The sequence below is a fragment of the Mustela lutreola genome, chromosome 8 (assembly GCF_030435805.1).
Source record: "Mustela lutreola isolate mMusLut2 chromosome 8, mMusLut2.pri, whole genome shotgun sequence".
Classification (NCBI taxonomy): Eukaryota; Metazoa; Chordata; class Mammalia; order Carnivora; family Mustelidae; genus Mustela; species Mustela lutreola.
This window is the reverse complement of record NC_081297.1, coordinates 79,007,814-79,020,593: the sequence shown is the minus strand read 5'-3', so window position 1 is coordinate 79,020,593 and position 12,780 is coordinate 79,007,814. Positions and strand designations below refer to the sequence as shown.

Genomic DNA, 12,780 nt, shown 5'->3' with positions numbered 1-12,780 from the left:
CCAGTAAGTTCCCTTATTTATCCAAAGTTATACAATAACAGAACAGGTTAAAAAGCTGGTATCGTGACTCTTAATCTGCTTCAAGGATATCAATCAAGTTCACTACCATGATCCTAGACTCACTGTAATATTGCTAAAACATTATTTGGGGAAAAATATAAAGAAGCGATTAGAGGATGATAAATTCCTGATGCCAGCTGTTTGCCAAATCACCCACAGTATTAAACAGTAGGCATGCTGCCATCTGTTACAGGAGGTAAAAGGAAATGAAACCTAGCAATGACAGACCTAACCCCAGGAGTTTAGTCACTGAATCCACAGTAAGATGCAAAATGAGAAACTGGCTAAATACACAATTCCCTGGCTATTGTTAGCACAGTACCTAGACAGAAAACTAAAGACATGGGGTGCCTGGGTGGCTCAGTGGGTTAAGCCTCTGCCTTCAGCTCAGATCATGATCCCAGGGTCCTGGGATCAAGTCCCGCATCGAGCTCTCTGCTCTGCAGGGAGCATGCTTCTGCCTCTCTCTCTCTGCCTGCCTCTCTGCCTACTTGTGATCTCTGTCTATTAAATAAATAAATAAAATATTTTTAAAAAAAGAAAACTAAAGGCACTTTTACGGTGGATTGTGACGTTACACAGACCCAGATTCCAACTGGTCCAATGCAACATCAAGATGCTAACCTCAAAACCAACACAAAAGAGAAAAATCATGCTGAATAGTAGAATTCAGAGCTGCTTACCAAAATGATTCAGGTGGCAAGGAGACAAAATCAGGAAACTACTGAAACCACGGCATATAGTGTAAAAGTCTCATTCAGTGGCTCAAGCTAGCTCCCTAAAAAAACTGTATTACTATGGCCCATAAAGATTGTTAAGTAAGAAGGAGTCTATGGTTTGAAGACCCTGGCATGTTTGCATTAATGCAGGACCCACACCTCACTAATGATCGTTCTTAATGTCAGTGACTAACCCAAACAAGAGTGCTAGTCCGGTACAATTAATCAAAATGGCTAGAAAGTTTGTTTATCCTGAGAAGAGGAACAGTCCTGTCCTTCACATGCAAAGTGGAATAGTCCAGATAAAGTAGCTGATATGTTAAACATGCAGGCCATACTAGAAACTTGCCTTATTAGGTTTATTCCTAGGTATCTTATGGTTTTGGGTGCAATTGTAAATGGGATTGACTCCTTAATTTCTCTTCCTTCTGTCTTGTTGTTGGTGTAGAGAAATGCAACTGATTTCTGTGCATTGATTTTATATCCTGACACTTTACTGAATTCCTGAACAAGTTCTAGCAGATCTGGAGTGGAGTCTTTTGGGTTTTCCACATATAGTATCATATCATCTGCGAAGAGTGATAGTTTGACTTCTTCTTTGCCGATCTGGATGCCTTTAATTTCCTTTTGTTGTCTGATTGCTGAGGACTAGACTTGCTTTATAGTGACCAAGATATTCAACCACTTAATATGTCCCACCCCAAGTCTTGGTGAATGAATACTGTGATAAAGTTTGCTCCTACTACATGGGTCCCCCATATACCTTTACTGTTACCAACACAAGAAACTATTCAGGATATTGGATCAGATTTGCTGTCTCAAGCTCTCTGTCATGGGTCTTAGGAATTAATACCAAGAAAATTAGAATGCCTCACTAGCAAGTGGAAAAGATAAGGGAACTGGCAAATCTACTTGCCCCAACAGAATGTCAGTTTTCCGTGGTATCTAAAAAGCAGATAAATAAAGCAGATATCGATGAGGATGAAGCAAAAGTTTTTAATCAAACATTATCAGAGACTTGGTGGACTGACAGGAGCTGCTACTAGTCTCCCAGCATTGTAGGGCCCCTAACAAATTCACTCTATTTACTCTAGTTTGGGAGACCTCAAAAAACCAGAACACGAAGAAAATACAAAGATGATAATAAGAGTGTGCCATCAATGTGGGGCACACTCTTATTCAAGATCTTAATCAAGATGAAAAAAGACTATGAAGGTAGGATCCTGACCCTCAGTAGCCAGGGATCCAAGACCAATGCACATATGTGGGTAAAATGGCCTAGAGTTGGAGAGAAGAAATCTTTTTGAGATTCCTTAATAAGGAAGCCGAGTGCATTGAATCTAACACCTACATGAAAGATTCTAAAAGGACCAACAATTAAAACTAGAGATATGGGGATGCTACTGTTGATGGGAACCTTTGGATGCAAATTAAGTGTTGAACAGATATTATATGAGGTAGTTTTGTCTCCTCTGCCAGAATGTATTACTAAATAGATTATTTTTATACAAATGCTTCCGTTATTTACTATTGTAAAACAGATGACACATAAATTCACCCTTCAGTCTGGACTTATTGACCATATCAATTAGAAACTTACAGAATTGCCCAAACCTACCATGGATGCTATTTACAGCAATATAGAATACCTGGTGGGCAAAAAGAGTTGATAGCTTTAATGATACCTTAGAAGCTAAATAAATATCAATAAACTTGAAGATCATCATAAGACCCCCAAAAGATTAATCCACTCCTTTCAGTATGTGGCACTGTCCTGCAACTACAAACCCTGAGATGATAAAAATTTTAAACTTTACTGAGCCACTATGAAACTTCTTTAGTCCTAAGGATGATTTAAGATACCAAGGAGGGAACCTGTTTTGACATGTATTTATGGCCTAGAATTTAAATGAATAAACTCTCAGGCCAAGTAAATAATAAAGATAACCTACAATTAAGATAATGATTACTAAACAAACCATAAAGCCTAGAAAGGTAAAAATTAATACATATCAGTTAGAAGAAACCACCGGATTCCATCATCTTCCAAAACAACAAAATTAAAAAGAATCTAATAAACAATACCATTTTCGTGTCTCCCTTTGGCAAAAATTTTTTAATTTGGTTATCAGGGATTGGATAAGGTATAAGGAAAAAGATACTCTCCAACACTGTGTTAAGGAGTATAAATTAACACACCTTTCATGACAATTAGCAATATTAAAGTGAGAAACAGCCTGATATTTATGTGTCAACTTGGATTGGCTATTAATACCCAGTTACTCAAACACTAATTTAGATGCAGCTGTTAAAGTATTCTGTAGATGCACTTAACATCCACTATTAGTTACATGGGTGGGCCTCATCCAATCACTTTAAGGAATGTAAAGGTAAAACAAGTTTTAAGTGTCCCTGAAGAAATTCTGCCTTAAGGGGGCCTGGGTAGCTCAGTGGGTTAAGCCTCTGCCTTCTGGCCAGGTCATCATCTCAAGGTCCTGGGATGAGCCCCGCATCAGCCTCTCTGCTCAGCAGGGAGCCTGCTACGCCCTCTCTCTCTGCCTGCCTCTCTGCCTACTTGTGATCTTTGTTAAACAAATAAACAAAATCTTTAAAAAAAAAAAAAAAAAAAAAGTAAAGAAAGAAAGAAATTCTTTGTAGCCTTAAGACTACAACCATCAGGGTGCCTGTGTGGTTCAGACAATTAAGCATCTGACTCTTGGTTTTGGCTCAGGTAACAGTCTCATGGGTGGTGGGGCTGAGCCCCACATCAGGCTCTGCACTGGACCTCCATGCCCAGCAGGGAGTCTGCTTGAAGATTCTCTCCCTCTGACCCTCCCCTGACTTAAGTTCCCCCCCCCCTTCCTCCCCACCCCATCCCACCCCACCGCACCCCCCTCACCCCTGCGCACGTGCGCACACACACAGGCTTCCCCTCTCTCTCAAATAAATAAATCTTAAAAAAAAAAAAAAAGACTACAGAATCAACTTCTAAGTTTCTAGCCTATTACCCTACACTACAATTCAGACTTAATCAGCCTCTACAACTGGTATAAGCCAATTCTTTGAAATAAAGCCCAGATACAACAACCATAACTGGCAGCTTTCACCCTTTTAATTCCACTAATAAGGTTTAAGGGTGCCTAGAAGGTTCCATCAGAGGAGCATGTGACTCTTGATCTTAGGAATGTGATTTCCAGTCCCATATTGGGTATAGAAATTACTTTAAATAAATAAACTTAAAAAAGAATTTACTCTGAGGACACATTTAGAAAAGCTTTCCAAAATATACATATAAAAGCAGTTTATACAATACTGTTTTTAATCTGCAAAAAATAAAGACAATTCAGTTGTTTTGAAAATATGGGTGGGGGCACCTGGGTGGCTCAGCGGTTAAGCCTCTGCCTTCAGCTCAGGTTATGATCCCAGGGTCCTGGAATCAAGCCCTGCATCAGGCTCTCTGCTCAGCAGGGAGCCTGTTTCCCCCCTTCTCTCTCTGCCTGCCTCTCTGCCTACCTGTGATTTCTCTCTGTCAAATAAATAAATAAAAATCTTAAAAAAAAAAAAAAAATATGGGTGGCTCAGTCAGTTGAGCCTCTAACTCTCAGTTTCCACTCAGGTCATGATCTCAGGATCATGAGATCGAGCTCCACATCAGGCTCCATGCCCAGAAGAGAGTCTGCTTGAGATTCTCCCTCTCCCTCAGCCCCTCCCCTGACTTGAGCAAGCATGTGTGCAATGTGTGCACAGGCTCTCTCTTTCAAATAAATAAACCCTTAAAAAAATATATGGGCGGGGCTAAGCATCTATCTTCGGCTCAGGTCATGATCTCAGGGTCCTTGGATGGAGTCCCGCACCAGGATCCCTGATCAGCCGGGAGTCCGCTTCCTCTCTCTCTCTGCCCCTCCTCCTCACTTATGCTCACTCTCTCTCAAATAAATAAATAAAATCTTTTAAAAAAATATATACATGGGGCAGACTACATATACTGACAAAAGAGAATGTCTAAGATACATTATTTTAAAATGCAAAATACAGAATAACTTTGTTGTGTATACAAAAGGAATATAATTATATTTACTGATATTTATTAACACATGTAGGTATGTGCTGTAATAAATCTCTATCTGCTAATTTTTTAGAAATTCAAAAACTGTTCACCAAATTGCTGTGAGGAGAATGAGTGACTTGGAAGTTGAAAGAGTTAAACTTTTTACTTTTCATCTTACAGCCTTGTATATGTTTTAAATATTCTGTTCAAAAGAACATATATTATTTATGGGTTTTTTAAGTGTTTTTTAAATAAAGTCAACAGGTTTAGATAGGCTATGAACCGTTCTAATTTTCGACTTAATACTCTCCAGAATTTTTTAAATTTTAATAATTAATTCACATGATGTTTAACATAACCAAATACTATGTTTACAGCTATCAAACACTAAAGTCAGTAACACACCAACACAGGAAAGTGAAAGAAAGGCAGCATGAAAAAAAGGAATACAAAACTGTACATATGGTGTGATAATAACTATGTAAAATATATATGGAAAAAATAGATAATAAAAGAACAGTTGATTTTTAAATGAAAAATGGATAGGAAATGGTTTTTCTTCCTAGTCAGTTTCAATATTATGATATCTTTTTTAGTAAAACTAAATTATTTCATGTTCATGTCCCTTGTGAAAGGAAAAACCCTTAATATATTATTTTCTCATACTACTAACTTGCAAAAAAAATGACTAATTCAAAATAGTCTATTAGTTTAAAAAAAAAAAAAAAAAAACAGAAAAACTGCTATTGTTACTACCACTAGAGGGAGGGAGAGATTAGGACCAGGAAGGAAAATGGGAAATATTCTGGGTTGCTGATATTTTCTTTGCTAGGGTTTGGGTTACACAGTATTTATTTTACAAAAAAAAATTTATGTTTCATGTATTTTCCTGTATGTTTGTTCTATCTAACAATTTTTAAAAGCGTAATAAAAATGTATTTATGGCTCATCTGTTATATCAAAGAGCAAAGTAACTCCTGAGAAGACAAAATCATGAAAAATAACCTGATTCCTTAAACATGGGTCTTCCATTATTTCACCATCAGAAAAAAAAAAAACAGAAAACAATAACAACAACAACAACAACAAAAAGCTTGGGCTTCCCTTTCACCTGCAAGCAATTAACTCCTGCATATTTATATTCTAAAATATCAAATCTGTCCTTTATTTTCATCTCCAAAGCCACCGTCCTAATTTGGATTGCAGCACCTCTTGTCTGGACTAATATAACAGTCTCTCCTAGGCAAACATTTTTTAATGTGATATTCAGACAAAAATATATATTTATCATCTAATTCAGTACATACTTTCATATGAAACTAAAACAAGCTTCACCAATCAGTCCTTACCTTATTATATGCAAGACTCTCAGATCTATCCTATCACATCCTATTTTAACTCATCTTTTTAAACTGTAGTGGTTTCAACCTACTATATTGATTTTAACATCCTATTAGTGTGGGGTAACCACCAGTTCAAAACCAATGTCCTAAGCAATCACATTCAAAACATCGCATTCAAAACATTTAACTACTGCTGCCTGCAATACAGCCTGCCACTGCTCTAAAAAATACACAATATTAACTCATCTGCTTAAAAATATTAACTGGCTTCCCATTATATCCTAGATAATAAAATATCACCTCCTTAATGAAGCACAAAACCTTCATATGTAACACCTCAGTTTCTCAAAAATCAATCCCACTTCTTTTCTGGTTTATACTCCATTCTGCCCAAAATACTTATGGCCTCGCTGTGTTTTTTTTCCCCTCACAATCTAACTTTGTGAACGTATTTTTCATTGACCAGAAATGCTCCCCCACTCCATCTGACCATATCTTTCCTTCAAAACTCCACTCAGGTATCCCCTCCTCTATGAAGCCTCCCCTCCTACATCTTCCCATGCCTACCTTCTGTTATGGTTAGTTGTACAGAAGAATGCTACTTAAAATAAGCATCATACCTGCTACAAAAAATATGTATCAGGGGCACCTGGGTGGCTCAGTAAGTTAAGTATCAGGCTCTTGACTGTGGCTCAGGTCAAGGTCTCAGGGTGTGACATCAAGCCCTGCATCCGGCTCCTTGCTCATCCAGAGTCTGCTTTTCTCTTTCTCCCCCCCCACCCCCTCTTCACTTGCCCTTGCTCATGCTCTCCCTCTCTAAAATAAAAAATAGGGCGCCTGGGTGGCTCAGTGGGTTAAGCCGCTGCCTTCGGCTCAGGTCATGATCTCAGGGTCCTGGGATCGAGTCCTGCATCGGGCTCTCTGCTCAGCAGGGAGCCTGCTTCCTCCTCTCTCCCTCTGCCTGCCTCTCTGCCTACTTGTGATCTCTGTCTGTCAAATAAATAAAATCTTTTAAAAAATAAATAAATAAATAAATAAAATAAAAAATAAATCTTTTAAAATAAATAAATACATATATGTCAGAATTACTGAATTTTAGGAGTTTACAACTGCTTCTGATCAATTATTTACTTACAAATGGAGGGGTTTGCTGAGGGAGATGGGAGGTGGCAGGAGGCACATAATACTAAAATATACTACATATAACTTTATGTATTTCATTTCTCAGGATATTCTACTATTAGTAGTAAAATAGTAAAAACTGATGCTGATAGTAAAATTACTATTAGCATTAAAGCAATATTAGAGGGGCGCCTGGGTGGCTCAGTGGGTTAAGCCGCTGCCTTCGGCTCAGGTCATGATCTCAGGGTCCTGGGATCGAGTCCCGCATCGGGCTCTCTGCTCAGCAGGGAGCCTGCTTCCCTCTCTCTCTCTCTGCCTGCCTCTCCATCTACTTGTGATTTCTCTCTGTCAAATAAATAAATAAAATCTTTTAAAAAAAAATAAATAAATAAAGCAATATTAGAGTAGTAGCAAAATCCTATTATTTCCTGCTAGTCTACTATTTCCAAGATTTAAAACTTGCCAAAGGTTACAAATAGCTGGTATCAGGATTCAAAAACCATCTTCTTTCCACCACAATTGTGCTGAAGCTCCAAAAAGCTCAAGTTATTTGCTTAGACCAAGTCACACAGCCATTAATACTTAAAAATGAACTAGTGTGTGAGGCTTCTAACTTTTTAGTCACATCTCAGTAAAAGACACAGGAGCTTATTATATCTTTGGGGAGCCTAGCTAGCTCAATTGGTAGAGCATCAACTGTTGCTGTCAAGGTCATGAGTTCAAGTCCCACACTGGGTATAGAGATTACTTAAAAAATATGTATTTATATATGTGTATGTATACATCTTTGATAGCAGCCTATCAAACATACACCTCTCTTAGCTATATTCAACAAAGTTTTCGGGGCTACCACCCATCAAATATTTTATTATTATTAAACACTGAAATCAAAAAGAAGAGGAATAACAAATGGAAAACTGGACATGAGCGCTAATATTAAAATAATATTAAAATAATATTGAATAAAAACTATGACCCCTTATATTTATCTACAGGATTCAAGATTGCTATAAATATCATATCCTTTTGGCACACTTAATACATTACTTAAACCTACATAAGACTTTTCAGAGACTTCTATCACTTAAAGTAAGGAACAAACTGTTTTTGTTTTGTTTTTGAAAGATTTATTTATTTATATATTTGAGAGACTGTGTGCCACAAGCCAGGGTAGGTGGGGGAGCAGGCACAAGAGGGAAGCAGTGTGTGCAGAGGGAGAAAGAGAATCTCAAGCAGACTCCACATGGAATGGAGCCTGGAGCCGGAGATCATGACCCAAGCTGAAATCAAGAGTCAGACGCTCAACCTACTGAGCAACCCAGGCACCCACAAACTCATATTTCTTAAAACAGGGAAAAAGGGTACCTGGGTGACTCAGTTGTTAGGCATCTGCCCTTGGCTCTGGTCATGATCCCAAGGTCCTGAGACTGAGCCCCACATCAGGCTTCCTGCTCCTCAGGAAGCCTGCTCCTCCCTCTCCCACTTCCCCTGCTTGTGTTCCTGCTCTCTGCCTGTCAAATAAATAAATAAAATCTTTAAAAAAAAAAAAAAAAACCCACCTGAAACTAAGGTAACCTTGTGGGCCAACTATACTTTAAAAAGGGGGGTGAGGGGATTATTAAGTTACAACACTAAAAGAGATATAGTTTAAAAGGAACTATATATATTTTGGGTTTGATTCTTCATTTAAAATATTATTAAAGAGCTACCTGGGTGGCTCAGTTGCTTGAACCTCTGCCTTTGGCTCTGGTCATAATCTCAGGGTCCTGGGATTAAGCCCCTCATCAGGTTCCTTACTCTTCAGGGAGCCTACTTCTTCCTCTATCCCTGCTTGCGTGTGTGCATGCACACTCTCTCATCAAATAAAATCTTTTCTAATAAATAAAATATTATCAAATATCAAATATCAATATTAAAATAAGAGGGATTCTAGATTTATTAATAGGATATTTTAGTGACTATCTCCAACACAGCTGAATAAAGAGAAGGTAGAGGGTATGAAAACTGCTATGCAGCTACATAACCAAACACAAATACTGGTTTCCGAGATAGCATATGTATGCTTAAAAAATAAAGGAATATCAAAGCTATGCATCCAGAAACATGAAGAAACTTGTAGTACAGCAAAAATAGTAATGATTTTTTAACGTTCTTCTGTAGTCTCTGCACATGAATATGAATGTTCATTCCAAAAACACTACATTGTGATTGTTTTCTCTTCCCTATTAGACTAGGAATTTCAATAAATTATGAAACAAAAAGCACTGTGACTGGTACAGTTGTTTCTGATCTAGTCTGCCTACTCTAAGTAGGATACACTCCAAAAAGCTTACCACCCCTTTTATACTTTATTTTTTCAATCTTGTGTGAATAGGAAAACCAAAAAATTAACTTGTTAAAATCCCATCTAAAAAGAGATACAGCATTCCATGTGTCTGTAAGTTTTGAGCAAAGACTGGGCCCTGTATCATTCTGACTGCATCAAAGTCTTTTTTGCTTGCTTCTGGATTTTCCAGTATGTTCTGAATAGTTCAGCTCAGACATAATCACCAGGTAAAATAAGTACTACTACACTAAGCTTCTAAGGTATGTTTAAAGCAAATTTTAAGTACATAATCTCTGAAAAAAATGGCTACATACCAGTATTAATCTGTTGAATATATGATACATACTTCCCCTTCTGAAATGTTATTATCTTTATACTTCAAAGGAAATAAAAGCAAATCTCAAAAGAAATATTCCCACTGAGAATTACAAAAGAAATCCTGAAGCATCATAAAGAAGAGTTTGAATGACAGAATATGGAAGTCAGATTTTCTCAAGTTGAGAAACCACCAATGAATGACCCCCAATTCAGAATAACAGCTGTCAGCTTCTAGATCAAAAGCATTGTTTGCATAGGGAAGGATTATATTTCTAACCTATAATCATCCTTAGAGCAAAATAAATGGTAGTATTTACCTTCACTGAAAAATAAGTATATTACAAATCTGGATTTGTATGAATCCAAAGGCCTTCAAGTCAAAAGCTGTTGCATAATAAAAGGTAAGACTCAATCACAAATACTTTCTGACAATCAAAAAGTTTGACATTACCAAATTTTGTCCCTTTTTTACCTATATAATGGCTTTATTTCACTGAGTTTCACTTCTAAATAAATAAAAAAATATCTACCTAATACAGTTGTTTGTAGAATTAAATGATAAAATATATACATGATCTAACTCACAACCTGGAACACTGGTACCTAAGGGTAGCTATTATTCCTGTTCTACAGACAAATACACCATCAATGGAAACACAAGTCTTCAAAGCTTCAAATTTTAAAGTCTCTACTTAAAAAAAAGTAGCATAGTCTGCCAGGACCAAAGTTTCCCAGGAAGCAGCACTGCCTTTAGTTAACATCTGTTTAATTTTAATTGACTTCCAGAATATAAATCATTTTAATAAATACAAAACTCTTCTGTAGTAAGAGTTAATGAATAATAAACCAAAGCTCAGAGTTTCAATTGGGAAGTTTCAAGTAATTTAACTTTCTTAGCCATACTATTTTTTCAAATTACACATGAGAATCATTCTGGATTCACTATGTCCTGTTTAGTTAGCTAATACTCCCTTAAAACTTCAAAATTTTTGTCTAACAATTTTTTTTCCTAGAACATGTGAGTCCTTTCAATATGCTCAAAACTCTTCTAGGCAACAAGAACCGAAACTAACACTTCTGAAAGCCCAAGTGTCAGGAACTGTTCTGGGCCCTAGAGCACTATTCATGTTTTATTCATCTTTGTATAGGTGACTACTTTAGCAAAGAATCTGAGATACTGTTAATTCAATAACACTGCTGAATAAATTAGTCAACAAAATAAAGCAGATAATTTGGCTACTTCTTACATTACTGCTCAGATGTGAAACAAACCCCAAATATCTCAGCCTTCAAAATTACTGACTTTATTTAGAGTATGCAAGGAAAATGGAGGTTCACTGTCGTACACCCTGAAACTCTGAAAGTTAAAATATTCAAAGTAAATATCATCTATACTAAATCATAACTTATTAGAAATAAGGTATTAGAAAACACCTAGATCCATAAGGATTTTTTTCTCCCAATTTTTATTCTACGAATACAAAGGCACACTGATTGACCTAACATCAAATAGGGTTAATTTTACTAATACGAATAAAAAAATTCAGAAATATCGATTCAAATAAAAGATGTGGAATGCCACACAAGAAGCCAATCGAGTGAAGCATGGCCATGGTTATGACTTTGAAATCGAGTACTCTCGCCCATCCGAGGATTTAGGATACAACGCAGGGTGAGACATCAATGGGAGTAAACCGCCGGGGAGGGGGAGGGGCGGGAAGGGAAAGGAAAGGATCACCAAGGATTCATTCCTACATTATGTGTGGCAGGCGAGAAGGGACCTAGGGCCGACTGAAGAGGACCCCTTGCAGGGGGAATGGAAAAGGTTCCTCTGCAGTTAGAAGGAACCGGAGAGTGGGAGGAGGGGCAACCATCAACAGGAATTTTCCCGGGGTGAATGGATGCGTCACTTACGTAGCTGCTTCCAGAAAGAAAATCTGCCCTAGGGACAACCTCTATCAGCAATTGTGAAGGAAGGGGGAGTGACCTTCGCAGGTCTGACGAAGGAAGCACAGGGCCCCTTGCTCAAGGGCTCCCGTCGGGTCTGCCCCATCATCCGGGAACTGAAGGGACTGAGCGCCCCCGCCCCCCCACCACCGGCCGAGTCCAGGTTGGGAGAGACCCCGGACGAAGATGAGGGCGTTACCTGCAGGGTCACCTCCTGAGGGTCCCAGTGCGGCCGCAGGTGCTGCAGGAGGCTGAGGGCGCCCTCCCGGCAGCGCTGCTCCTCCTGATCCTGAACCGTGACGTCCAACTTGGGCACCTCCGGGGAGCCGTGCGGAACGTGGATGTAATTGGCCATGGCCCAGGCGACGGCAGAGACTACCACCACGACGACGGCGACGGCGACCACGAGCACGGCGGGCGCCGACAGGCTGGTGGACCCTTCCGTCCCGGGGCGCCCTCGCAGGAGGGCTAGGGGCGCTCCAACGGACGGCCGAGCGGTAGGAGAACGGGGGGACACGGCACTCTCGCCGACCCGGGTCTGGACAGCGGCTGAGCTGAGCAGAGCAGAGGATGTTCACGGGAAGAATTCCGCTCGTCTGCGCTCCACCGCCAGCCACCGCGGAGCATGCCGGGACTGGCCTGACGCTGGCGTCATGCGCGGGGCGGGGCCTCCTTCTGCGTCACCGGCTGACGCCGGCTCTCCAACGCCAGCACAATGGGCTGGCTGCCGGGAGTCTGGGGGCTGTTGGTCCTAACAGCAGCCCGCCGGGCGTGCTGCTAGTCTGAGAACGCAGGCTGCCCATGAGGCCCGAGCCTGAGCTCCGATAGGACCCGCAGGGCAGTGAAGCTTTAGCTCGGCTGATCAGGAGCGTTTGGGGGCTAGGTCGTTTTGGGAAG

The 12,780-nt window shown here is 39.4% G+C and overlaps 1 protein-coding gene across 2 annotated transcripts in view; it reads right to left on the bottom strand.

Annotated features, from left to right (window-relative positions):
• Window positions 1-12,536, bottom strand: part of ETNK1 (ethanolamine kinase 1) — a 67,516-nt gene extending 54,980 nt beyond the window's left edge. Inside the window, exon 1 of one of the 2 annotated variants that reach the window (XM_059185759.1) lies at window positions 12,083-12,536. In XM_059185759.1, coding sequence (XP_059041742.1) covers window positions 12,083-12,238 — 156 coding nt within the window. In that variant the 5' untranslated portion in view covers window positions 12,239-12,536. The remainder of the gene's footprint in view (window positions 1-12,082) is intronic. The other variant, XM_059185758.1, reaches the window with a different exon arrangement.
• Window positions 12,537-12,780: the final 244 nt, after the last annotated feature.